Here is a 27,103-nt window from a genome sequence, read left to right on the forward strand (position 1 = left end):
CTGGTAATTAAATTCTTTAATTTCAAAAAATGTACTATGCCTTTTTTGTCATATGACTTTTACAAAACTTATCCGCTACTAAGATGCAAAAGTAAGAATTACATAATAAATATGTACAAAATAAATTTCAGATCATATATTCAGCTGAATTGTAATTACTTTGGTAAAACAAGGTTTCTATATGTGAACTTGATATGATTAAAAAACAAAATAAAATATATATAGGGATGATATCAGTTCTATAGACAAAGTTGTTTTTGTAATATCTTCAAATGGAGCAATGAAAAAGATAATCTCTCAATCATAAGCACAATCATATAATTAAATAATTTTGGATAATTTAGGCGAAGTCGTCAACTGATTCTGTGGAATGGTTAGCAACTGTCTCGATGCATCGCTTAGTGAAATTTTTTTTATCTTTTCTATTTCTTCTCCCAAGCTCATGATTTTTGCTTTCAAGTAATAGTTAGGGTCTTCTTGTGTCTTTCCTGGAATAAGTCAACTGGAATCCGGCAGGGCACATAGAGAGTAATTATCCTCTTGTTAGCTTGTGGTCTTAATAAAGCAATATTCTTCCTGTGACCAATATGCTTTCCTCCTGCAGAACTTATAGCCATGTGCTGTTTTATTATGTATTTCAAGGTTGTTAATATTAAAATCTATTGGCATTAACCTGGAAAAAAATATGTTATGCAAATTAGAACATTTGCATCATAAGGAATATTTTTTAAATAAAAAAAATCACTAGAATAATTCTCAGTGTCTCAGAAGCTTATAAAGTTGAACATATACAAGGAACTAGTGTGACATTACATATAAATCGTGTGTTAGTCACAAAATTTTTATGGCAAAACATATCTATAACAAAGTTTACTGTGTTCTGATTTTCTATAAGCAGTACTTACTGTTGTTTTCAAATTTTATGCCTCTAGAAGTCGTTTTTCATCGTATCTGTAAGGAAATTGTAAAAAGAGAAAAGATACACAACAAATTCCACAAGTGATTTTGTGGAACATTTTGCAATATAAAAGGCACAACTTTGCTTAAGAAAAACCTTATTCTCCAATTTGAAAAATAAATTTTGAGTAATCAAAGAATGCGAAAATATGTTTTTTATATAATTTCATGACCTTGATAAATCTCTAACAGCAGAATAATTAAAATGTTAAATATTTCGGTATTAAAATATGGTATTGTTGAATCTTGTTCCAACGAATACCATTATAGTGAAAATCTCGTTTTAACTAACACTTTTCTAATCCCCCAGATAAGTTTATATAGGAACAATGTAAAAACCTAGAATTCCTTTATAACAAAATTTTGTTATAACGAAGTGATTTCTCCAGTCTCTTGGAGTTCGCTATAATGGGATATGACTGTATATAATGGTGATAGAGTGATTCCAATTGTTTGTCTGTAAGACTAACTCGGTAACCATTAACTTCAGAAGTATACATTTCCAATTACAAAAACTTTTCAAATGGCATGCGGTTTCTTTAAATGACGTAATTTTTTTTGAGGGATCATACACATAAAAAAATGAAAACGTTTTATACAGTCCTTGTGTGCTAAAAACGCAATTGGAAAGTTGTTGCCCTGTCTCATCTGAGGACAACCAAAAAATTGCCATGATTCTAAGTGCAATATTATAAAAAAATTAAAAAAAATGTGAAATACGGCAAAAGTTGGGGGGAAAAAACCCAGCATAAGTAAGGGAAAAGAGTGTTTTCTGTTAGTTTATAATGTTTTTTCCAAAACTTTTCTCCAATTTTTGAATCCAACTATCTCATCGAATATTTTATTAGAAAAATGTAATTTGTTTTGTTGGCCTCAGGAGAGACCGGGCAACATCTTTCAAGTTGAGGTTTTTAGCACACGGGGACTGTATAAAAAGTTAATGTTTTTTTAGTGTATGATCCCACAAAAAAAAAATCCATTTAATTAAAGAAACAATGTCATTTGAAAACTGTGGAAGTTATACCGGGTGTTTCAAAAAGAATCACCCGATTTTAAATGCATATATTACGAAAAATATTAGACACTTAAGATTAATTTTATATTACATGGCTAATCAAAGTTTTTTTACAAACTAAATTAAAGTTGCTCAATATGTCCACCTTGGGATGCACGGCATATGTCTATACGGTAGTCAAATTCGTCCCAAACTTCTGCGAGCAGTGTATTTCTGTGGACTACGTACGAAACTCTGTCGGATGCGCTCCACATTTTCGTCTGACATGCGGGGACGGCCAGGGGATTTCCCTTTACACAGACAACCCGTGTCTTGGAATTGTTCATACCAGTTTCCCAAACTTTTTGTTTCATCACCCGCTTCTTCAGAAATTGTTTTCTCTCATCGCCCCCCCCCCCCCCGACTCAAGCGAGCCCATAGGATCGTATGTTATACACGTAGCTTCTATTGCCCCCCTTGGACCATTCCATCGCCCACTTTTGGAAGCACTGGTTTATACCATCGCCTAATGCTCTGAGCGGTTGGAAGTTCAACGCCAGGGTATTGTCGACGAAAAGCACGATGAACAGTTGTTGTGGACTCGTGCTTCGCGAAGCTTAGAACACAAAACGATTTCTGTTGTGCAGTCAACACTGAAGTGGTGGCCGAAGGAAGAGCGTTAGCACTACCTGTCGGCAATTGTGTGAAACTCGAGATTTCCCTCTTTCTACCTATAAATTATTCGATCAAAACGGATTAAAAGCTGAATAGTTAGCTTATGATTTTTTAAATCGGATGATTCTTATTGAAACACCCTGTATTTCCAAAGTCAACGGTTACACAGTTGGTCCTACAGACAACAATTTGAATCATCCTGTATACTGGTTTGTCAGACCAGTGAAAATAAAGCATAATTAATGGTTTTTGAATACTGTATTTCAAAAGCTTTTTTGAATTTTTTCTTGTAAAAGAATGGAAGAATTTGCATTGTGATGATTTCATTGAGGCATGGGCGGTGATAGCCCCCCCCCCCCCCCAGAGTCAAAGGTGGCCCGGTTAACTTTTTTTTTGTGACTGGAAGGCTCGGTCATACTCACGACTAATGAGCAAAAATTGGAACAAAATGAAACAGTGCATCACTCACGGCCCGGTTTGACTGATGTCAGGGGAACGGCTGTTGAGAAACACTGATTTACAGGACCTGGAGACATATGTGCAGAACCTCGGGTCTGAGGCTGGCTCACAATAAATTTTGTGAGGGGAGCTGAGCCCTCAATAATTAATGAAACTCAACCACATGCGCCTTGATCCAAGAGATTCGGATGTGATGGTTATTGCGAAGCATCTCCCTGACTTCTCTAGCTGCCGCGTGTGAAGTTAGCGGGCAACTTATTGTTTGAAGCACTGATAAGCTGTCTGTGAAGATAGCTGTATTTATAATATCTTCCGCAGCTTTTTTAGTAGCCTCCAAGCGTGCAAGTAATATTTCATCCTGGAAAACACTGTTTTCATCGTGGAGTTTGTGGGACCACTCCCGGAGTACCACTTTGTCTTTTGTGATAACATATACAGCCACTGTTCCATACTGGGTCTTTGACCCCATCCGTATATATATGGCGGTTTGACAATTGGGTGCTCTTTCCAAGTACAATTGCTTTTGCTTAGGGTTCAAAGCTGGATGTGTCGTCCATCCTGTCACTTTCGTTTGATAGTTTCCTGGGCAAAGTAATGATTCTTCTGCTTGCACTGATGATCTCAATTGAAGTAGGTTTCCTACTTTAGCCTCATATTCCAGCAATACGCTGAAGGGCGGCAGTCCTGCGCTAACTTGCAAGCGTCGTTGTAGAAGTGGAGTATGCTCTAGTGAGATAGAGAGCAGGAGGCTCTTCTGTGCCGAGTCAACTTTCCTGTTTAGTTCCTGTTTGGGATTTTTGTACCAAATTGCTGCAGCATATGCTACAATTCTGGCCGCTACTGTCTGGTATAGCGTTCTTTTAATCCTAATATTTAGACCCCACAGTCTTCTTCCTGCTCTCATGAAGCATTGCAAAGTTTCGTTGAGCTTTAGCTTCTGCATTTCCTCATGCTCATACCAGTTCAGCTCGTCATCAATAGTCAGACCAAGGTACTCTAGTTTCGTTGTCCTCTTGAGGAACTGGCTTATGAACTTGATTAGTGGGGGTGTTGAGGGCGATACCCATAAGTAGTTGGTCTTCTCTGTTGAGCATAGGGTTTCCGGGTGGGAATTCTCGCCAGCACGTTCTCGGGAATTTTTTTACGATTTCCCGTTCCCGAAATGCAGAGAAAAATTCCCGAGAATTCGGGAACAACTGTTATTCGGGATACTTACAACACAGCAATACTTGCAATAGAATATAAAAAAGTTTCATAAACTCAATGGAAAGAAAGATACATGAGAGGGGGGCTTCCAGTTTCCAATTCTAAAAACTGTACAAGTAACCTTGTGAGTACTATGAAATTTTAATACTGAGAGAACTATATATACGAAGAGCCTGAACCAAAAAAACAAGTCCCTCTTTCCTCTTCCATTTTATGACCCTATTTGGGGAACACCACAGATGAACACGAGATAAGATCTGAAAAGTAGCTTTGCGTTTTAAGTAGAAAAAGTTTGGTAGATAGTCTCATAGAAAACACATAGCAGGTTACGATTACTGCCTTTTGTGATTTCTTCGATTAATTTTACTTTTCCGTGCAATGAAAGGCTATTTTGCAATTGTAAGCAAAGAGACCAAAAATGTGAAGAAAATAGGAGGATTCCCAGGTGCTTATACATTATATAGCCCTGATATAACAATAACCTGTTTTTTAAGCAATCGTCAAGACAGATGAAGATAAATACGGGATGAAAATGTGTGCACAGCTGGACAAGGGTCCGAAACAACACCCCCTTCCCCTTTAGGGGAGAAAGAGTGATTCGGGTATTTTTCGTTTACTTTTTTTTAAAGTAGGTGACCCTTGTCGGCTTTTTATAAATGCCGAAAACACTATTATACAAGTGGCAGAAAAATTTGTTAACAGTTGTATAATACAACTCTCAAATATTTGTGAAGAAAAGAGGGGAGGGTGCTGTCTGTCTTTGAGGGGATATTTTGGAGAGAACCACACATTTTAAGGAGGTTAGTCAATGGTCTTTAATGGTCACAAATCAACACTGTCAAAATTTTTTTATCATGACTTGTGATTGCATAGAAAAACAAGTCAACGCCTTTGAGGAAAAGCCTAATAATTCAGGGGTGAATGTGATGCAAGATTCGCGAAAATTAATATCCAAATCGGGGACTTGGAGATTCAAAAACGAAATGGAGAAATTCTCTAATTGTTATTTTGTGCGAAAAATGTATGAAAATAATTATTTTTATCAAAGGGATATGTAAAAATTTGATCAGCATAGTTATGAAAATATTGTAGTAGCAAAAAGCATGTGTGGAATTGAAAAAAAGAGGGCGTTCTCTACGTTCGTTTAAAAAGCTATAGGAAAGGTAAGCTATATATTGTATATCTTTTTTTTTTTGCCCAGTCTGAATTTCTGTATGCCAGAGACACCATGTCACAAAAGGGAAATTTTACAGGAGAGTCGTTCAAATTTTTTTTTAAATACAGTATGTCTCTCTATGGAGCTCGTTTATTTTAATATATCTGTTATTTATTAAAAAAGGATTTAGTGTCCCTATAACTATGTGTAGTGTGACGAAGCGCTGAAAATTAATAGCGTTATCCCAATATTGACGAAAATGGACATAGTGCCCTTTACGTCCGGTATACAGAATTAGAATATTAAAAATAAGAGAAATTAAAAAAGGTAAAATGTCACTTGATAATTGTGGAAAATTAGAGAAAACTCTCTCCCAAAGAAATTTTAAATTACTAACCTTGTAAAAAACATTTCAAATCAATAGAAGTTGATTAAGGTACCGACTACGTTTAAAATCTTATTTTGGAAGAAAATATCGGTTTTTTTTTTTTTCATTTTCTATGAAAGCCCGATTTTTTTGTGATTCTAAACCGGCCTTGTTTTGTGTTCGACGCTTATAACTTCTGTTTTACGTCCACTTTAGAGTTGCGTTTTTACATCAAGTAACCTGTGAATGAAAAGTTTAAAGGCGTTTTATGGAGAATGTTACTTCTGACATTTTACTTGAGTTTGAAACATGAATTTTAAAAATTTTTTGACCGTATCATTGCAAAATTCTAATATTATATGTGGTGCATAAATGAAATATTTTAACATTAAAAAATATAGAGAATAATGGAAGTCAAACCTAAACGCCATATAAATGAGAAAGTATAAATTAGAATCGTGTAAATCGGGTTCCACTGTAAATAAGTGATTTCTCGAATTCTCGGGAAATACGATTATACCCGTTCCCGATAGCTACAAAATGTCGGGAATTTGGAAATCCTAGTTGAGCATGTCAGTTTATTCGCCGTAAGCCAACTCTTCACTCGTCTCTAAGTGCCCTTCTTGCTAATTTTTTAGTTCCTTTTATCGTGAGGCCCGAGGCAATTACGGCAATGCCGTCCGCAAATGCTTATACCCTTACGTCTCTCGGTCATCTCATTTTAAGTAGGCCTAATTCATCGGCTACCAGGTTCCAAAAGAAGGGTCCAGAACAGGACCCCTGTGGGCACCCTCTCTGCTGTTCATGCGACATTGGCCCTGCATCCGTGAACATCACTACTTGTCTCTGTCTAAGTATGTCACCCATAATTGCTTTTAGCTGCTCAGATATGGATCCTTAGTTTCTTTATAACGATGCTGTGTGTTGGATGTTATCAAATGTCCCCCGGACGTCTAGCGAAATTAGTTACTTTTTACCTTCTAGTCGTCGCCCATTGATTTCTTTCAAAAGCGAATATAATACTTGTTCCGTGGATTTTCCTTTTCTGAACCCGTATTGGTGTAGGTGCCACCAGTTGGCCCTCTCTGTATAATATGTGATAAAACGTTGCACTATCAGCTGTTCCACTACCTCCCCTATTGTGCTTATGTAAGGTAATTGGTCTGTAAGAGTCCAGAAGATTCGGACCCAGATTTTTTTGTCTGGAACATTAGGACATTGCCTTTCTTGAAGTGTCTTGGGAAAAAGTTGAGCTTTAGGCATTTGTGGTAAAGTATCTGTTAGAGTTTAGGGAACGCCTTGATCATTATTTTGCATGTTGTTTTATTGCATCAAGACCGGATACCTTTCTACGAAATTAGTCAAAAGCTGGTGGGGTGTGGTTGTGTTAAAAATAATCTAGTAAGTATCTCATCTTCCTGTAAATTCTCATGTATAAAATTTTGAAGTTGCTAATTTTAGCCTTTGGTCAGGTTTTGTCTTTTTTATAGCGCATCTTGTTTTAAAAAACCTGTTTTCGAATTTTCGGCAGTATCTGGAACAAATTGAATGATTTTCCATAGAAACTTGTGAGAAATACAAATACAACGCCACAACAGGCAAATTGCCCAACGAGGTGGCTGACTTAAGAACATCATGGATCCCCGAGCCATTTTTTGGAGGCCCTACCTACTACTGCTACACCACACATGCACCCCGCCCACACCCCCCCCGCGGAACCCCCAACGAATCGGTACACGCGGAAATGTGCGTGTGCGTGTAGTGAAACCTGACGTGAAGTTTTTTTTGTTTCTCTGTAATGCTTGTTATGTGTAGTGCTGCCATCTGCCACCAGTTTTTCTAACTATGAGTGAAGTGTTATGATTGAATGATTTATCGTTGTAGGACTGTTGCTCTCTGTGGCGAGACTTTTTAACGGGGAGATCGGCTCGCATTTGCGCCTTGAAGTTGGGAACCACAGAAAACCAACTTCAGCCGATCACCACTGTGGGGTTCGAACCCGGATCCTCGCAACGCGAGTCCGTCACTATAACCACTCGACCACGTTTCGGCTTACGAACGTGATTCTGGAACGAATTAACTTCGTTAGCTGAGGTATCACTGTACTTGTTCAAAGAAGATACATTCATGAATTAACCTTCCAGAGTAAGAAATACGATCTCTCCTTTGATTCGCGTACATCCTACATACGCGCTTCACCGGAAGGTTAACTTTTATATCCATCCTTGAGTATTGAAATTCAGGACGCTAATGACAATGAGTGCACAAAGTACTTTTATATTAAAGATTATTCTTTATTAAATCATGTTTTATTATCTACGCATTGTAGTGCTGTAATGTCCCACTTGATATCAGGCACCTTCAATTTTTTACACCACATGCCACATTCGACATTTTACTGAAGCCGCCTGGCTACTCAGCTATACTATGCACATGTTATTAAAGAGAACATGGTAGGCCACAAATGGCCCACGGGCCTTGCGTTTTTAAGATTCTTCCATTACATTATAAAATCAGTACCCCAATAATTTATTTCCCTTCTACATTGCACTCGGTACTTAGTAACGTTTTCCACTCACATATGATTGTATTTTTTAGTCCAAATGCTTGGCAAAAAAAAAAACCAATTTGTCATAATTATAATACTCTGCAGTATATAAAATATGTTTATACATACTCTCTGACTTTATCTGGAATGCAAACATGATCCATGGGGATAAGTTCTTCCAGTTCTTGCAAGCTATTCACAAATCGCAACTTCCGGCTGAATTTAGAGCTTCAAAAATAGTAAAATGTAACATCTTAGAAAATTGGTCACAAAATAATTTACGGGTATCCTTCGCTTTATACGATTTTGAAAAGTTAATTTAAGAAACTATAACCTGCAAAATCTGGCCTGAAGTTCGATTTTAATCTTGAAAATGAGCTTATATGTTGGAGACATGACATATTTCAAATGACAAAATTTTACTTATTTCAAGATGTAGAGGAGGTAAATGTAAATAAAACCTTGAAATTCACTCATAAAAGTTCACCAACAAATATTTTTCAGTAATACATTTAAAAATGCCATCAGAATTTTAATCATCAAAATGATGAAATAATCAAATGAAAATCAAATTGTCAGATTTGTGAGTGATATTCAGAATTTTCTGGCATTGCTCGAAAAGTTTTCATGAAGTGACGAAAAATGAAATGCTTTTTGACAGCTGAATTTTGACTGTTTGATTGAAAAAATTTATGAGCTAATCACACATACCAGGAGAAAGAAAAGTTTCACACTAACTAGAACCAGTCCATCATCTGATTAAAAAAAATTTATCGATTTCATATATGTATAGTAAACTCATAAGGCTTATTTATAAGTTCGAATACTTGATTCATCCACAAAAATTATTTTGATCATTGATCATTTTTGTCGCACCACGGTCATTTTCTGCACACGAGGGCTAATTAGACCGGGACCTACAATTTATTGCCGATTCCGAACGGCAGGCTTGTTTTTTATACTCATCGAGAGGTTGGTGCGCTAACCCTTCGATGGGGGACTCCCTGCGGTAGCAATTTTTTGCTGCGGCCAAGTCGCCGTTTTTGAAAATTATTTTGATGCTGGGAGTTTCGAATTCATTTTTCGAATTCATTTTTCTTCTTAAGAAAACCTCCTACCTCTATCTTACCCATATTAAATTGAACTCACTTTACGTGATTTCACCCTACTCGATTATTCTGCACACCCAATTAATCGCGTAAAACGAGGGACACCTGTATTTGATTAGTTGTATTAAATACTGTGACTTATGTTCAATGTGGCACCCAAGTTGTCACCTGACGTCAGTAAAAACATTTTTGGTAAGTCATAATTTGTCTCAAAATTGACGTGATAAAAATGGTCATTATTCAAAAGCCACTTCAAAAGCGCCAACTGGACGTTAACAAAAAAAGACAAATTTTGGAAGATATATGAATCAATTCAAGGAGAAATAAAAGAAAAAAAATGAAGGGATTCGCGGTTTCGCGGTTATAAGAATCGAACCTCGCTCGGATTACTTGACCATTCTAACCTGACACCTTTTCCAAACACGCTATCGTAACAGTAGGTTACTCATGTAGTGCTATTATAACATAAGTTTATTAATAGTTAATATTGTATTTATTTCCATCGTTGGTTAATGTCGATTGCAGATATTTTCATCTTATTATTATTTATTCCTTGAAAAATTAAAAATAACCCAAATAATTATTTGCGTTATTCATAATTTGAAAAAATAGAGGAAAAAAAGGGATTTGAAAATCAATTTTTTTTGTCCAGTGCATCTTAAAGGATGCACTGCATCTTTTTCAATCATTGACTGATTTGACAAATCCTCTGATCGTCAGAATAAAATATATAATTGAATCATAATTTATATATATATTTGCTGATATATCAACACATTTTACCTATTAACACGAAGTTTCATATGAACTGTTCATTAAAATGTTTTACATTTTCATTCAAACAAAATTGCACTTGACTGAAAAGCATTTAGTGCTCAAAGAATATTCATGCAATCGTGTATCGATAAACGACGATAAGCGATTATGTCTACGTTTCTATGGATTTGAGGTATGCTTTTAATAGGTGTTAGATGTTAACGCTCATCACACATATGGATGTGTGATGCTTCAGAGCAATGAATCCATTCATTGCTCTGAAGCCATTTTAAAACAGAAAATGACGCCCTAAATTATTATACACCATTTTATGGCGTAAGAAAGACGTGAATTTATGACCTTTGTATTTACGACATTGAAATACGTTAAAATAACGTAAGTTTGTTTTTCTGACTGACGTCAATGTGACAAATTGTTCAAATTTTCACGTCAGGCTACTACTTGGGTAATCGCAGAACATTTCTTACCTTATGAATGGTTTTGTCATGATAACAATTGTTTTCAACCAAAATGTTGGATGCACCAAGTACAGGCCTTTCAAATTTTTTCGAAGCCTACAGAAGAAAAATTATCATATTGTGCATAACAATAGTTTTTCATGAAAGAAAAAATTTTAATAACACAGGCTTCTACAAATTTCAAGTTAGAAAATTGTCCGGAATCTGCCCATTAAATGTTGATGTATTTTTGGACACTGATTATCGCTTCCATTTTTTTTCTCATCATGTGAAAGTTACATGTTCAAAAAAAAGGGGATTTTTCACAGAAAAATGGCTTAAAAATTCTTTATTTTGATTTTTAAATTTTAAATTAACGTCCCAAATAATTTTTTATGCAATATTTAATGTAATAATTGAATAGCTTTAGCAAAAAACTAGCATCCAGAAAAGAAAAAAAAATATTTGATATCAATTTAATTATTAAAAATTTAAGGTTGAAGTTCTTTAGATAATAACATGAATGTGAGGAATGGTAAAAGTGATAGAAATCATGATCAAAAATTTAGTTAAAAAAAAAACGCGTCTACAAATTTCTATAAAGGCAAAAAAAATTATTAGTTTTTTTTTCAAACTCACTCAGGTTATTTTTTAAAAAAAAATGGTCACACCAAGGAAAATAAAATTCTTAACACGAAGAAGAAAAAATTATGATGAGTAATTCTTACTGTTTCCGGTCTAATTCACTCATAGAAATGATTACAGTAAAAGTCCATTATAACGACAGCTCACAATCACCGGATAAATTCTCGTTATAATGTTATAAGTGAATTTCAATTTTTTTGCTCTGTCAGCTAATTATTTGTAATTCTTTATCTGCATTAAAATTGCCTTTTAGAACATTTCGTTCTGATACTGGCGAATGAGCATCGCGTGAAACATGTTTTTCTCACACCAGTTGATTCTCTAAAACTTATCAACACCGAATTTGATATTCTCAAAACGATTTGTGGTGGACCAACTAAATCATTAAAGTTCTCAATTATAATCTCATTGCTCAATTCCATGCGTATATGGATTCGTTAACAGGGCCATTTTAAGAGCATCAAGGGCTCCCGGGACAAATGATTTGTTTGAGGCCCTACCTGGCAAATTCTTGAAAATTTTAATTAGTTCTCCGTTTTCCTCCTTCAGCTTTCCAAGAGAGAGGATACCTCTTCTCTTGAGGCCCCCCTCCCAGGCCGAGCCCGGTTGGGCTCATGCGTTAAGACGGCACTACTCGTTAACATCTTCGCGCTGATCGGAAAGTTTTTGGCACGATTTATATAGCCCATTATGTAACGACGTAAGTTCCTGGCAAATAAATCCTGGCAGTGAAAGATGACCGTGGTTTGTCAGTCATTGGAACAGAAGTCGAAAGCTACATGTCCCGTGTGTATATTGGGAAAGCCTAAGAATAGGAAAAAGAGGCAAAAATGTGACTTTTCTACGTTCGTCCTTTGTTAGAAGTGCCTCAAAATAATGTTTATGAGGAACCTGTGCAATGATTAGTTATCCTTCTCTAGTTCGATTCCTAGAACGATGGAAAGAAAAATCTGCATTTTAGAAAAATTTTTCGACGTTAAAACAGAAGCTTCTTAATTTGCAACTCACTATAAACGAATATTTTCGGTATATTTAACATTAAATCTTTGAAATCACTTGCAAATCACTCGTAATAGCGACATTCTCAATATAAGCCGTACTCGTTATAACAGACTTTCATCATACAGTCAAACCTCTCTTTCTCGGAAACTCTATTTCTCGAAAAACTCCATATCTAAAAAAATAATAAAATCATTGCATTTACTGTACTAAATCAATGCATTTTCACCTCTCTGTCTCGAAGTGGTTTTTGAAAAACTTTTTATCTCGAAGGCCTAGCTAGGGTGACCATACGTCCCGTATTTCCCGGGACAGTCCCGGTATTTTCTCTTTTTTTGGCTGTCCCGACTTTTCAGCAAAAGTGTCCCGGTTTTTCCCGTATTTCGCACGAAGCCTACTTGAATTTTTATTCTTTATTGAAATCAAAGATTGAAATTACTTTCAACTTATAAATTATATTATGATAACTACAACTATAAATGAGTATATGAATCTCCCATATTTGTCTTGGGTGAAAATTTTTTTTCGTGGAATTCATTTTAATTCACTGCAATTAGCAGTAATGCTGCATTTCCCGCCATTGTGATTTCTCCGTTATTTCAACAATATTTGGCGACTTTGTTCGGTTTTGGCGTCATTTTTGGCAATAATTGGCAATGTCCCGTATTTTCCCGTATTTGGAATCCCAATGTCCCGTATTTCTGTCGAGGAAATATGGTCAGCCAAGCCTAGCCTAATGATAGTAAAAAAGAAAAAAAAGAATTTACTTTTCTTTCGTGCAAATTTGGCTTTTCTCTGGAGGTGAAAAGAAACATAAGAAAGGGTTATTTAGTAAAACCACCCATTGTGTTGATGGGTCTTGTCAATCGTGGACGGATACTATGATTGACAAGGGTGGATGACATGTGGATGACTTGTTCAGCATTGCAAAAAGTCAGCCAATAGACTGACTAATTGATTTAATAAAGCTGCGGGTTTGGAGCCAGTCATCTCAGTGACGAATCAGATCAGATCTGGTGGTTCACTCGAATTTCAATGAATCTCAGAACAATATTGAAGATGAAATTTCAGAACATTAGGCATTACTAAAAACACTTAAAGCTAGAAATTTTATTTTCCGATTTTGCGGAAAAATGGACAGTTCACTACAAACTTGCAGTACCTTGACTGATGTATCGCCGACTCGGATGACGAAAATACAGTAGAAAATGCTCCAGAGGAATTAGAAAAAAGTAACAGTGAAAAATGCTGTATAAAAACGCTGTGCCATTTTCTGGAGCAAACTGAAAAGATAGGGCCCAAAATATTTGCAGCTCCTGCTAGTATAGATGAAATTGTGAAGGCTCAATGAGCGAAAAATATGCATTAAACTAAGCTTACGGATTATTTTAAATAAGGCATGTAAATAAAATTGAATTGGACAAAAAAAAAATCGAACATATTTTAGCGTATTTGCATATAATATGATTGAACATTTGATTATGTAACTTAACCAATAATTTCATTAGTATGTAGTAAAATGTAGTACGGTATTTTTTTAGCCCTTATCAATCGAATTTTTCACCATTTTTGGCATATTTTTTTCCTTTCTTACTAAAAAAACTCTTGATTCTTACTGAAAAAATTTCTCGAAAACTCTCTATCTCGAAATTTTTTTCGGTCCCGGCAATTTCGAAATAGAGAGGTTTGACTGTATCTGCAAATAACGGAGAATAAATATAAGTGCTAATGTGTTTCATTTTAATCCAAATATTACTGATGAAAAAGATAGAATGCGATATTTAAAAAAATTGGTGGATGATGAGTTTTTTTATGAATTTTTTAGAACTCAGCACCTAAAAATCTAAGAATTAACTACTACTCTTCATAGAGCTTTTTCTCATCACAGTCTCTCTCTCTCTCTCTTGCATAGTCTAATAATACATTATAGAGCATGGAAAATATAAAGAGCAACATTGTTCCGTATGATTTAAATTTACCTTCGATCAATCATTTGATAACATCTTTTCAACCATCCAAAACTAGGCATGCAGCTTCTTGAAGTAACTCCATGCAGGTATACAAGCACATAATCTTGAGCAACCAATTGATCTAAAGTTGTCAATACGTATCTTCAAATCAAAATGAGAAATGAGGGAAAAAGTGAATGTTATTTGAAAACAAATTAAAAATTCTTGGAGTTTTCAGGAGATAAAAAAAAGTTGATGCTATTTTGAAGACAAATCATTTCAAACATGACAAAATGCATATGTGGTAGCAAAATACACTGAAGAATGAAGACTATAGAAAAAAAAAATACGGCTTTGATATACGGGGGGAACTACTCTTATTCATTGTCCAATTGATAACTCCTAAACAATACGCCTTAGAAGAAATTTGCAATTGTATCCATCATCGTAGAAGCCATTTAGGTAAAAACATTTTTGAAAAAATTACGAGATTTAAATGACTCCATGGGTCCAATAGACTGCCACATTTAATAATACAGTAGGCATATATTCTTCATGAACCGACACGCGAAACAGAAAAAGAAAATCAAATTCGAGCAAAGATGATCGATCGAGTTATTGCTTATTAAAGCTGAAACATCTTTCTTGCTGAGTAACTGAGGAGGGAGGGGGATATCATAATGAAAAATTATTTCAAAGACTGATAATTTTGACCAATTTAATTTATTTGTCAGGAGCACCCTGGAAATCTAACGTTATGTCATTGAATGAAATCAAGAGAAAACTGTATTAGTTATGTAGAGAGATATGAATTTTTCTATTCATCCCTCAAGGCTTGGCTGGAAGAATGCGTTTTCTGATAAGGAGTATGAATAAAATTCGACACCTCATAAAGTGATTTAATTCTGGTCGACGGAGAATGGTTATTCTTTTGTTTTAAATGAATGTTTTACTTAATATGATTAATAGGACTTTTAGGGATAGTCTAGACCAGTATTTGTCAACACGCATCAAAATTCAATTTATTCTTCCAAATTTCGTTGAGGAGTGGAAATATTCCGTCACAATCAAGGTAATTTTTTTTAATGGAGTTACTTCTCTGTTTGTCAGAAAAAAAAATTACCATTCTTTTTACAAAACAACTCCTTAAAATTTTGGAGAGGAGTGAATTTACTCTTCAAAATTATCTTTTCGGATAACACTGGTGTAGACAGAGTGAGGCGCGTATACAGGATCGACCTTTGGTGGGGGCACAGAAGGCTTTGAAGAAGGCACTCGAGAAATTTTGAGTTACCACCCTTCAAAAAGCATTTAAATTAACAGAAATTGTTTAATTACAAAGATATTTTTTTTTCGATATTAATTTTTTTCCCACGGAAATATAATTATTTTTCTCTAATTTTTGGTCTTCTTGGGGTTGGGGGCACGAATCCCTCGAGCACCCTCCTGCGTATGTCTCTGGATAGAGCCACAACTAGATACTTAGTCAGGCGGGGCAAGAATGGATTTTGACATCCCGTGTAATGCAGAAAGAGCAGTTAATGAATGATCGGCACCCTCTCTACTCCAGCACCCGGAGCACCGAACCCGTTTGCTACTCCTCCCCTCCATAGTTGTGGCCCAGAGTCTAGAAAATTAAATTTCGTAACTTTTCAGAAATATTTTTCTTTTGACGTGAAAATGGCTTCTAAGATAATAGATGATAACGTTTGAAACATTTCTTGCGATCGGAAGTTTTCTCTAACACTAACGGTTTAGGAATTAGCTGTTTCACTACGATGAAAGTGTATGTAAGAATTAATAAGAATTAATAAAAAAAACAGTAAATGGTTGAGAGTAGTAGCAGATTTTTAGATTCAGTTCAAAACTATTAGTTTATGTGAGAAAAACGCCAACGGTAATAATTTAGCAAAATTTCATCCCGATGCAGTGAGTAGCGTCGGGGTATTTTTGGAATGTTGTTGTTGTGCCGATCGCCGCGAATATATTTTGCCTTATTTTAACGAGGAAGCCGTTAACTGCCGTTCGCATTCGCGTATAATAATTGGAGAATTCGTATAAAATCTACAACAGCACGAGTACTGTGTGTTTCCGGAGATCGAACACAGACTGCACAGCGCCATAGAAGTAATTTTCCTAATATTGAAATTTCGGAGTTTAAAAAAATATTCGTTTACATGGTATGTGTTTCCAATTTGGAAGCTGTCTATTTGTACTAGTATTAAAATTTTCTTGCACAGGGTGGTTATAAACTGACACTACTCAGACGTATGTAGCGCCCATTCTGACAGAGGTATTTCGCTGAAGCTTGGTAAAAAAGGATGTATGGACCATGGGGAAAAGAAAGATTCAATAGAAAAGTTCAATTTTTGACCACCAGGTGGTCAAAATTGATATATTATATATAGCGGTTAGGAAGCTAGCCTCTGACTGTGCAGGCATGGGTTCTAACAAATTCCCTGGACAGATCATACAGATCTCTCTTCTTCTCAACTGGAAATTCTATTCTACTAAAGCCTCTTACATGGGAACTAGCCTAGAAGATTTTGATTCTAACCCCACGTAGGGACTAATCAGTGAAGTATCTGGTGGAAGTAATCCTCATGCACCACATGAGGATTTCTTCGCTACTCTACGTGTTTCTAGTTATCATTATTGTCTTTATGATTATTCTTCGTAACAAAGAGAATTTTGTGGATTAATTTCTTCCGAACAATAGCATGAATATGTTGCATAACAAGCTTGAACTGAATATCATGTAATAATATTGGCTTACAGAAATAAATTATCCATCACGTAATCGTAATCCAGTCGACTTCTATCAGGAAGATAACAAGCTCCAAACACGATTATGGCAAGTGTAGAAGATCCGATATAACCTGTATTTAAAATAAAACTGGTTGATTTTTAAAAAAACTTTCGTCACCAATGAATATACGATCAAAAAAATTCCATGATACATTTCTCTAATAAATCTAATGTGGTAATTGAGCATGACTCTTATTGATTCATTGCCATTTCTTGTATTATACGGATTAGACATTGTATTAGAAAACGGAATCGTATTACCTCCATGAGATAGAACTTTCTTGTAAGGCTCGATAACTTTCATGTCTATTCTTCTTTCTTCACCACCTATTACACAAGTTCTGTAATTCCCATCGTCACGTATGTCTTCGGTAGCTAGAGAAAAAAAATATGAGTACTCTTTCTCTTGCTATTCAATATCTTTTTTAAGATACTTTGTATTTAGTTGCAATAAGAACCATTATTAAAGAACAACTTATCTGACGTTAAGGAAGATTCAAAAAATATATGCCCATAAGACAATGAAATGATAAATTAAGAGATTGAAAAAAAATGCTACAAAGACACAGGTTGTCATGTCAGTCCTAATTCGGCCTTTATCTCATCAACCGCTCGTCGTAAAAGTTTGGTTCTATTTTACAAAATGCTCAAAATTTGTTCAGGAATCACATTGTACTAGTTTCGAGAGTGAAAATCTAAATTTTTATGCCGTTTCCATGTTCTCTAACTTTCAATTAAAAAATTTGTTGCCCTGTCTCTCCTGAAGCAATATTCGCTGAGATAATTAGATTCAAAAATCGGAGAAAGTTTGGAAAAGAACATCATAAATGAAGGAAAAGAGCGTTGTTCGTTAGTTTATGCTGTTATTTCCCAACTTTTCTCTGATTTTGAATTATTCAAATATCTCAGCAAATAGAAATATGCACTTAGAAATATGGAGTTTTTCTGTCGACCTCAGAAGAGACAGGGCACCAACTTTCTAATTGGAAGTTAGGGGGAAATTGTATAAAAATTCAGATTTTTTTTTAAATATATTTATGACACTATATTTTCACTCTCAAAACTGGTACAGAGTGAGTCTTGAAGACATTTTGATCATTTTGAAAATTAGAACCATACCCCTACGTCATGAGATTAGGATTTACAGGACACCCTGTATATAGGTGCGCATCACTTACTGTCAAACAAATCATCATCCAGATCATCGGGTGTGTCAATGTCATCTGGAGTTGCCAAGTCATCAACAGGTGACATAACGTCACTTCTATTGCTTAATGAGTCTATACTTTTTCGATCCACATCATCATCTCGGAGAGCATCTGGGTTAACTATTATCTTACGCCGTCGATTTGCATCTGGGTCACTCGCACGAGTTGCGAGAGCTGTTGGGCGCTCTAAAATGACAATTGGATAAATGAAATCACAATTGGACAAATGAAATCACAATTGGACAAATGAAATCACAATTGGACAAATGAAATCACAATTGGACAAATGAAATCACAATTGGACAAATGAAATCACAATTGGACAAATGAAATCACAATTGTACTTCAAAACGAGTTTCACTTATGGAAACTCAAACCATAAACATCAAAAGTGAATATTATTTTGCTTTTATAACCTAAGCTACAACCTGAAGTAGATTTAGATTTTGCCATCCTTCGCCTATTAATGTATAATTTTTTTGAACAAGCATTCTCCAAATTCACCACCTATCTGAACTTGCTACCCTGGGATATGAGATCAGCCGAATCACCGCAGTTCATTTTTTTCATAGTACAGTAGCTCACATACATGTATCAGCAGAGCTATATGAGGTTAATGGAGTTGAGTTTGCTTGTTAAATAATTTTTAACTGAGCTAAGAATCTGCTGTACATACAAGAATCTAAGTACATACAAGAGAGACGTTATCTCTAGTCTAGTGTTTTCGCATATTTAATAGGTCCATGACATCATCATGGACCTATTAAATATGCGAAAACACTAGACTAGAGATAACGTCTCTCTTGTATGTAATTAAACAAAAGCAAGAAAGACAATGGTCTCCTTCGCCCCTGGCTCCGGCGTTCCTGGTCTTGAAGTCACGGCAGCAAGATTTTTCCCGTCGAGATAAAATAACCTGCCAAACAATGCTTTTCTTAAACAAACTTAAATTTTCTGATTTTGAAAAACTTTATTTCCTGAATTATCATAATATTATGAAAATTTAGTAGAAAAAAACTTTTGAACTGATAGTACTATACTTTTAAAAATAATTTCGATGTCATATCTATGCTCTCAGTATTTCAACGCCATCTATTGGTGTTATTGGATTAAGTTGTTTTCGTTATAAAAAAAAAAAAGAACAACAATAACAGATAAATAAACAACCGTAATTTTCAAATGCAAACCACACTCTTGTATGGCAATTCCTGCAGTTTTCATTAATTTTTCAAAAGTCTTACGGTTCATCCTATATTACCTCTTCTCGGACGGTGTTGACCATGATGACCTCTGTTCATGATCGAGAATGTTGTCGATTCTTCTTCATCATCGTCTGTGACATCAAGCCCCTGTATAGAAAGTGAAATGCATTCATACACTTTCATCAAAAATCAAACTTCTATTAAAAAAAAAATAATTGACAACCAATATTTGGTGATATATACCAGGAAATGAAAACACATTTTTCTATAATTTCACAAAAAAACTGCGTCCCCATTCCGTAGCTTATTGTGAGCCAGTATTTATAGAACCGGTCTGCAGCATACAGGGTGCCCTGTAAGTGCTAATGTGGCCTTTATCTCATCAACCATCTGCCGTTGAAGTATAATTTCAATTTAAAAAAAATGCTCAAAAGGCTTTCAAAAATTACGCTGTATCAGTTTTGAGAGTGAAAACACGATGTGTAACAAAATTAAAAATCTAAGTTTTTATACGGTGCCCCGTCTTTTAACTTCCAACTAAAAAGTTGTTGCCCTGTCTCTCCTAAGACCGAAAAAAAAAATTCAGGTTTCTAAATGCAATATTTGCTGATTTATTCGAATTCAAAAATCGAAGAAAAGTAGGAAAAGGACAACATAAATGAGGGAAAGGAGCGTTGCCCGTTAGTTTTTATTGTTCTTTCATAACTTTCCTTTGTTTTTGAATTCAAATATCTCAGCGAATATTTCACTTAGAAACATGGAATTTTTTCTGTTGGGCTCAGGAGATACAGAGCAACAATTTTGCAATCGTAAGTTAGAAGACAAGGGGTTCGTATAAAAATTTGCATTTTTTTTATTTTGTTACACATTGTATTTTCACTCTCAAAACTGGTACGGGGGTAATTTTTGAACGCCTTTTGAGCATTTTTTAAATCGGAATCATACCTCTACGACGGTTGATGAGATAAAGGCCGCATTAGCACTTACAGGACACCCTGAAAAATATTTTACTTTTCCGCAATTTTTATCAACTAACTACAGAATTCCGTTGCGAATATATTCTACCTGAGCTTCTCGATTTCGTTTCTTCAAGAGCTTTAGGTGTAAAGGACTGTCTGGGAAATCGACAGTTTCTGCAAAGTAAACTTTGGTGTTTGGTTCATCTGCTCTAGCCGCGTCATCATCTTCATCACTTTCGTCTTGAAGTCTTTGTAATGGGTCGGAAAATTTCGTTTTTTCGAGTAGTTGCGCCTTTTCAGTGCCACTATTGAAAAGAAATGCATTAAAAGTACCGGAATATTAAATTAATAAATTTCAGTGTGAAGCAACAACCAATTACTGTTCCCTAAAATTCAAAATTTAGAACATCACGTTATAAGATCATTAAAAAGATTAATGCTAAACTTGCTGTTGCTAAAACATAACTAAGAAAAATAGGGAAATACATTTTCGATCGTTGTTATTATTATTATTATCTCTTGATCATGAGTTTTTTTTTCAAACATGGAAAACTAATCATGCTAATGAAGCACATGACTAGACAAAACCGGCATCATATATTAATTGTATTCTTCTTGTTATGTAATCGTAGTTTCGGAAATCTCATAGTTACGCACTTCTGTCTGTAATTCTATACGTTTTGTTGGAATCTATCCAATTTAGTTCCGTAACTAATTTTTTGGAAATCTCATTTTGCTCGAAAACCTGGCATATACTTGATTATCAATTTTGGCAGAAATACAAATCAGCATATAATTTCTGAGGTAAAAAATAATGATGGTCTCTTACTTTTTATTCAAGATATTAAAGAATGAAAGTGACTTTTTTGTGAGTTCGCCAAACGCCTTCCTCATTTAGGTAAAGGACCTAAAAAAAATGTTTTTTTTACGTAGAAAGTGTTTTAAAACTTTATTTACCTGTCTTTCAATGTTTCTGAATTATCTGGCGATGCTTTTCCGCTTGCTATATCAGCATCACAGTCTTTGGGTGTTGATGAACGGTTTGTCCGGAGTGCGACACTTGGCGAGTTTATCTTTTCTGACATCCTGTAACAAATACTACCAAATTCAGCGTGAGGATAATAAAAAAATGCAAGACTAAAAAATGCCCCATGCATGCATGTGCAATATTAACCCTTTCATACCTGAGAATTCATTTTTTTTGAATTTTCAAAATGTTTTTGCATTTTTGATTCTCAAAAAATGCAATAAGAATATAAATGCAAGATATACAGAAAACTGGTTGTTGTGAAGATATTTATTTGAGATGTTGATTTTACATCTCAAAAATTACTACATTAATAAATATCTTCACAACATCCAGTTTTCTGTATATCTTGCATTAACAAGTGGAGAGCGACATCATGTCATATAAGAATATAAATGTCAGCAAATATTTATTTTTCTTCAATTTTTCATTTTTTTTGTGAAGGAATAATTCACTTCGCTCAAATATTTTCAGCGAAAGGATGATGATGCAGGGTACATATATATATATATATTCATCTTCACATTTTCACACACTTTCAAGTTTTCCCAGAATTTTATTGCAAAATATTGTAATAAATCACACTTTTTCCGGAGGCACTTTCACTAGGAATCCATCTTAAAAACCCCTTGAAAGTTTAACTTCTGCAGCAACTCAGATGAAAGCCCCCGATATTCATATTCATCATATTTTTAACTCAAAACTTCACAATTCTTTAAGCCAGAGTTTAACTCCCGGTGGTTAAAAGAAAAATTCTACAGCGAGAAAAAAAAACCCAGACATTTGTGGCATCAGGGTCTGAAATTGTTAAAGTAGCACACGATGTGTTTGAAATATTCTTTTCTCGTCTAACGTTATCAAGCTCACGCTCACCGCACAAAGTCAATAACTGAATCACTATTGAACGCGTAGTAGTCAGCATAATTACACGGTTTTCCCATGCGTTAACTAAAAAACCCGTTTATATAGTGAAATTACAATATTATTATTTATCGTTTCGTTCAAAAGTTATTAGTTGAACTATACAAGGTGATTCAAATTGTTTGTCTGGAGGACTAACGCTCTAACCGTTAACTTTGGAGGTGTACTTCCAATTACAAAAAGTTTTCAAATGACATGCGGTTTCTTTACATGAAATATTTTTGATGGATCGTACCATAAAAAAAAAAATTAAAAACGTCAACTTTTTATATAGTCCCCGTGTGCTAAAAACCCAATTAGGAAGTTGTTGCCCTGTTTCACTTGAGGCAAAAAAAACAGTACGTTTTTAAGTGCTGAGATATTTTAATTAAAAAATTTTAGAAAAGTTTTGAAAAACCACATAAATAAGGGAAAAGAGTGTTTCCGTTGGTTTATCATGTTTCCTCCAAAACTTTTTTCTCCAGTTTTTGAATTCAAATATATCAGCGAAAATTTCATTTTTTGGCCTCAGGAGAGACAGGGTAACAACTTTATAATATGGATTTTTAGCACAATTTGACTGTATAAAAAGTTGGTGTTTTTATTTATTTATGTGTACGATCCCTCAAAATTTACGTCATTTAAAGAAACAGCATACCGTTTAAAAACTTTTTGTAATTGGAAATATACTTCGAAAGTCATCGGTTACAGAATTAGTCCCACACATAAGCAAATTGAGTCACCCTGTATAAGCTAGCATATATGTTATCGCTCATTAGTCTATATATATCAACTATCATATTCACAGCTGGAAACTTAATATTCACATTCGAAAGTGAATATAAACCTACATAATTTTTTAATTGAGAAAAAAGTTAAATAAAAAGTATCAAATGCATAGCTGTGTTACACGTAAACGTAAATATGAGAACAAAAATCCACATAAAAAAACAATCATCTCTAATACCGTACCGTACCTTTCATGTCTACTATTGTCAAGACGCTAGTTGTATTTATCCTCGGAATACATATTTCTTAGGTGTTGATAAGTGCGCAAAAGGAATATTTTTCTGGTCACGAGTGATTCTGTGAGTTAATTTTTTTACAAATATTACGTAATTTTAAAGTTAATGGCGATTTACATTCACGATCATTTTTAAGTTAATCTTTTGTTTACTCCAAAGTGAGAGAGAGAATCAGCACGTATCACGTCATTCGGTGGCACAATCTTCCATCTGCGGCGTTCGCATCGACAATGGCTACCATTGAGTTATTGCGAAACGAGTTGCCATAGAGACAACAGCTGAGCGGAATTCACCGATGCAAGTGCAAAACCTCTAACCGAAGAATTTTCCTGACTGAGCGAACACAAGAAATCTTTTGATCGATTTCTCATCGAATCCGCAGACTTGAATCCACCAAACGACCAAAAAATATTCATTTTGCATTTTAATTTTTTTTTAAAATACACTTTTTTCTGGTACAAAATTTTAATGTTTTCAGACAACAGACTCCTCAAGATTTGTTACAACGCCCTGTTAAAACGCCCCCCTCCCACTGAATTACAGCCGTAATTTAGACCTTACTATTTTGAACGTACTTCGTATAACTTTGTTCCCATTCGTTTGGGACTTGCAAGTGGCAACCTGCTATCAGAAAACATTTTCCGACTGTTACTTCAAGATACATAGCCCTAACAATTCAAAATGATCTTTCATCACTTCATAGATCAACAAGATATGCTCACTACCACGAGGTTTTTCCCACTGTCACATCTGAAAATTATCTACTTTTTAACATACCTTTGCCACGGAAGCGCCTAATTTTTCAAATTAGATGGTGGTGGTTTTTTTGTGCGTGCCTAGTGTATATGTCATATTGAATCCTGACTAGAATTGCCTTAATTGCAGCAGTAACTTCAATAACTTATTCGACATATTTCATATTTTATTCGAATGCCTACTATTTAATTTACAAAGAAACTTACTTCTAAAATCGTGTATTTTCCGCAATCCCACAACAGACAAAATTTCATTTTAAAAATATCTTATTCAGAGATGAAAAATCGTATAATTTTTATTTTATTTTTCATAACGATGTTGTGAAGCTTTTGAATTTTCTTATATTGATATTCCATTCTTTTTGAATTGCTATCATGTGTAAGTGCTTTGATTATGTGCATACTAATGAATCGTGCTTTTTACTGTAATTGTACGCCATTCTTGCATGGGTCTGGCCCCATATGCAAATAAAGAGTTATTATTTTAACAGAAAGATTCCGAAGCTTTTTAGAATACCGCCATTTTTTCTCCCTCTCTCTCTTCCTCACAACCGAAATTTCATTTTTTGAACCACTTACTCATTTATTATTATTTTTGAAACACTACGAAAAAACTTTCTTGATTAGTAGCCAAATGGCTATTAGATTTAAACGTGGCTTACAATATCACTTATTTGAGGAAAATATTCAACTTCGATCGTGTCACGTTTCAGAAAAATGGAGAAATATGAATCACTCAATTGAAATATTTCAGTGTACATGTACAGGGTGCATAGCTAACTCCTCGAATTGTAAATTACTGGCGAAGCGTTAATCCTAGAGGCGTACTTTCAATTAGAAAAATTATTCAAATAACGTGTGGACCTCAAATATGTCATTCATGTTGCAAGGGGTTGTACAGTTGTTAAAATAAAAAAAATCAAGTTTTTATATGGGCACCCTGTACTCTCAAAACCTCAGTTGAAAGTTGTTACCATGTCTCTCCCGAGGCCAACAAAAGAAATTTCACGTTTCTAAATGCAATATTCACAGAGATATTTAAATTAAAAAAACAAAAAAAAAATTTGAAAAAAACCCATCATAAATGAAAAGTATTTTTCGTTAGTTTTAATGCTTTTTCCCCAATTTTTCTATATTTTTTAGATTTAAATATATAAGCCAATATTGCACTTAAAAATGTAGAGTTTCTTTTGTTGGTCTCAGGAGAGACAGGACAACAACCTTTTAATTGGATTTTTGAGGACAGGGTGTCCATATAAAAAGTTAATTTTTTTATTTTAATAACTATACAACCCCTTGAAATATGAATGACGTATCTAAGGTCCACGCGTTATTTTCTAATTGGAAGTATGCCTCTAGGATCAACGGTTCGTTAATAATTTTCGGTCCGAGGAATTAGCTAGTATTTTTTTATACCTACATAAATATTCTGTGAAATTTTTGCTTGTTTGCTGCTCAAATAAGGAAGTTTTCATTACTTTAATTCAAGAATATTGAAGTAATGAAATATTAATATTAATATTTTTCGACACTATTCTAAAAATGAAAATGCTTCTCCGTATGAATAAATGAAAGTGATAATAAGGGCTGGTTATGGAACTGATATGTGGAGTTTGTATGGTAAACATGTGAAGGTTTCAATTTCCGTTTGTCCGAAAAATGAATTTTCAAATAAGTGTTCATTAGTAACAATGTAAACAGACAAAAAAACGGATTGCTGAAAACTTTGAAGAAATTTATTTTCTTGGCATAATCTAGCATTCACCTTTAATAAAATGAAAAATAGAAAATCACGTAAGTAGGAGCATTCCCTACACAGTCTCCTACGTATAAAAATATCTAACAAGTGGTCATTCATGACAAGATTATTAGCTACCATGAGAATACATCAAATATTAGAATTCTGCGGTGCCAACTTTATAGACTTCTACGACCATGTTTTTTTAATGAAAAGTATTTATTTATTACGGCGATTCAAAATAATGACTATTAGAAAATCTGAATTTTTATACTAAATAAGAACCAAGCAATATATAAATGGTGATCGATATGTTTTATAAACAAAACATGCATAAGAGAATATTGAAAATATTATTTATGTGATGAAATTTAAATCTTTAAATCTTGATCTCATTGAGTTAACACATAGAATTTCATACATGAAATAGTTATAGCTTGATAAACATCTCACGCGATTTCTAAAATGACATTTTTGTACTGTATCATGTTGTACTGTACATAAATATGATGAACGACGTAATATATATATAAGTAAACACAAGTTGTGTTTTAACGAATTCATATCAATAGCTTCGCATATAATGGATTTCAACGTCAACACACTACGCAGTATAATTTCATTTGGTAGACATTATTTCGGGAAGCTTTCAGTAGGGGAATCAAACAGAAACCAAGAAGTAGCAGTAAAGCATTCCTGAACATATCTCAACGTTAAAGAATCGGATGAATATATAAATTTACCTTTTGTTACTTCTGTCTGGGAGAATGAACTCTAGTTGCATGGGATCTTCATCATAGGAAGGCATCCTATATGTTGAGAAACAACTGAAGTACGAGTAAAAATGATGAACTGGAGGTCAGGGATAAGTCGTAGAATTCCTTTCAGCATCCCGGAGGACAGATACGCAAGAAGAGAGAGAATCTCTCCAGATAGTAGAGCTTGCGCACTAAGTGCGATCAATATTCGAGGATTCCTCGGCTCTTTTTTTCTTTCTCTGTTTTACACTCTTACACCAGCAAGGCCAAAAATGTTTTGCTCCCATTTTTCCTCAAAGTTGTGCGTAGATGTATAAGAAATTACTTTATTGCTCTCTCTCTCCAGTTTCCTTAAAAAGTTAGACGTTTTGTCTCCAGACAACGTAGAGACGCACTTGATGGTAGACATCTCTATCAGCAGAAATTTCTACTCTAAAAGCTATAT

General features: G+C 34.5%; 1 protein-coding gene across 2 annotated transcripts; it reads right to left on the reverse strand.

Moving 5' to 3' along the window:
• On the reverse strand, nucleotides 1-26,899 carry LOC149080001 (BCL2/adenovirus E1B 19 kDa protein-interacting protein 2-like). Of its 2 annotated transcripts, none has more exons than XM_089238921.1 (12): nucleotides 26,644-26,899; nucleotides 21,413-21,541; nucleotides 20,562-20,760; nucleotides 19,553-19,643; nucleotides 18,265-18,480; nucleotides 17,348-17,461; nucleotides 17,055-17,157; nucleotides 14,309-14,440; nucleotides 10,716-10,802; nucleotides 8,492-8,590; nucleotides 906-951; nucleotides 1-673 (listed from the first exon to the last, which is right to left on the reverse strand). In XM_089238921.1, exons 1-11 carry the CDS (start codon nucleotides 26,706-26,708, stop codon nucleotides 921-923), a joined length of 1,266 nt encoding a protein of 421 aa, XP_089095047.1. In that variant the 5' UTR covers nucleotides 26,709-26,899; the 3' UTR covers nucleotides 1-673; nucleotides 906-920. The 2 variants fall into 2 exon arrangements, with proteins under 2 accessions (XP_089095047.1, XP_089095048.1); XM_089238922.1 differs by lacking the exon at nucleotides 26,644-26,899 and adding an exon at nucleotides 23,360-23,621.
• Between the last annotated feature and the right edge of the window lie 204 nt (nucleotides 26,900-27,103).

This window comes from Pholcus phalangioides, unplaced genomic scaffold, assembly GCF_987345545.1.
Source record: "Pholcus phalangioides strain wild (caught in Gottingen) unplaced genomic scaffold, Ppha-v1.0 ptg000011l_1, whole genome shotgun sequence".
Lineage (NCBI taxonomy): Eukaryota > Metazoa > Arthropoda > Arachnida > Araneae > Pholcidae > Pholcus > Pholcus phalangioides.

Excerpts from the sequence above, each read along its gene's own strand:
- LOC149080001 (XM_089238921.1), bottom strand. The coding sequence starts at position 26,708 with ATGCCTTCCTATGATGAAGATCCCATGCAACTAGAGTTCATTCTCCCA. Across the intron at positions 19,644-20,561 it reads AACGAAATCGAGAAGCTCAG|GGGCTTGATGTCACAGACGA; the intron begins GTAGAATATATT and ends CTTTCTATACAG. Across the intron at positions 952-8,491 it reads ATTCCAGATAAAGTCAGAGA|ATACGATGAAAAACGACTTC; the intron begins GTATGTATAAAC and ends ATTTCCTTACAG.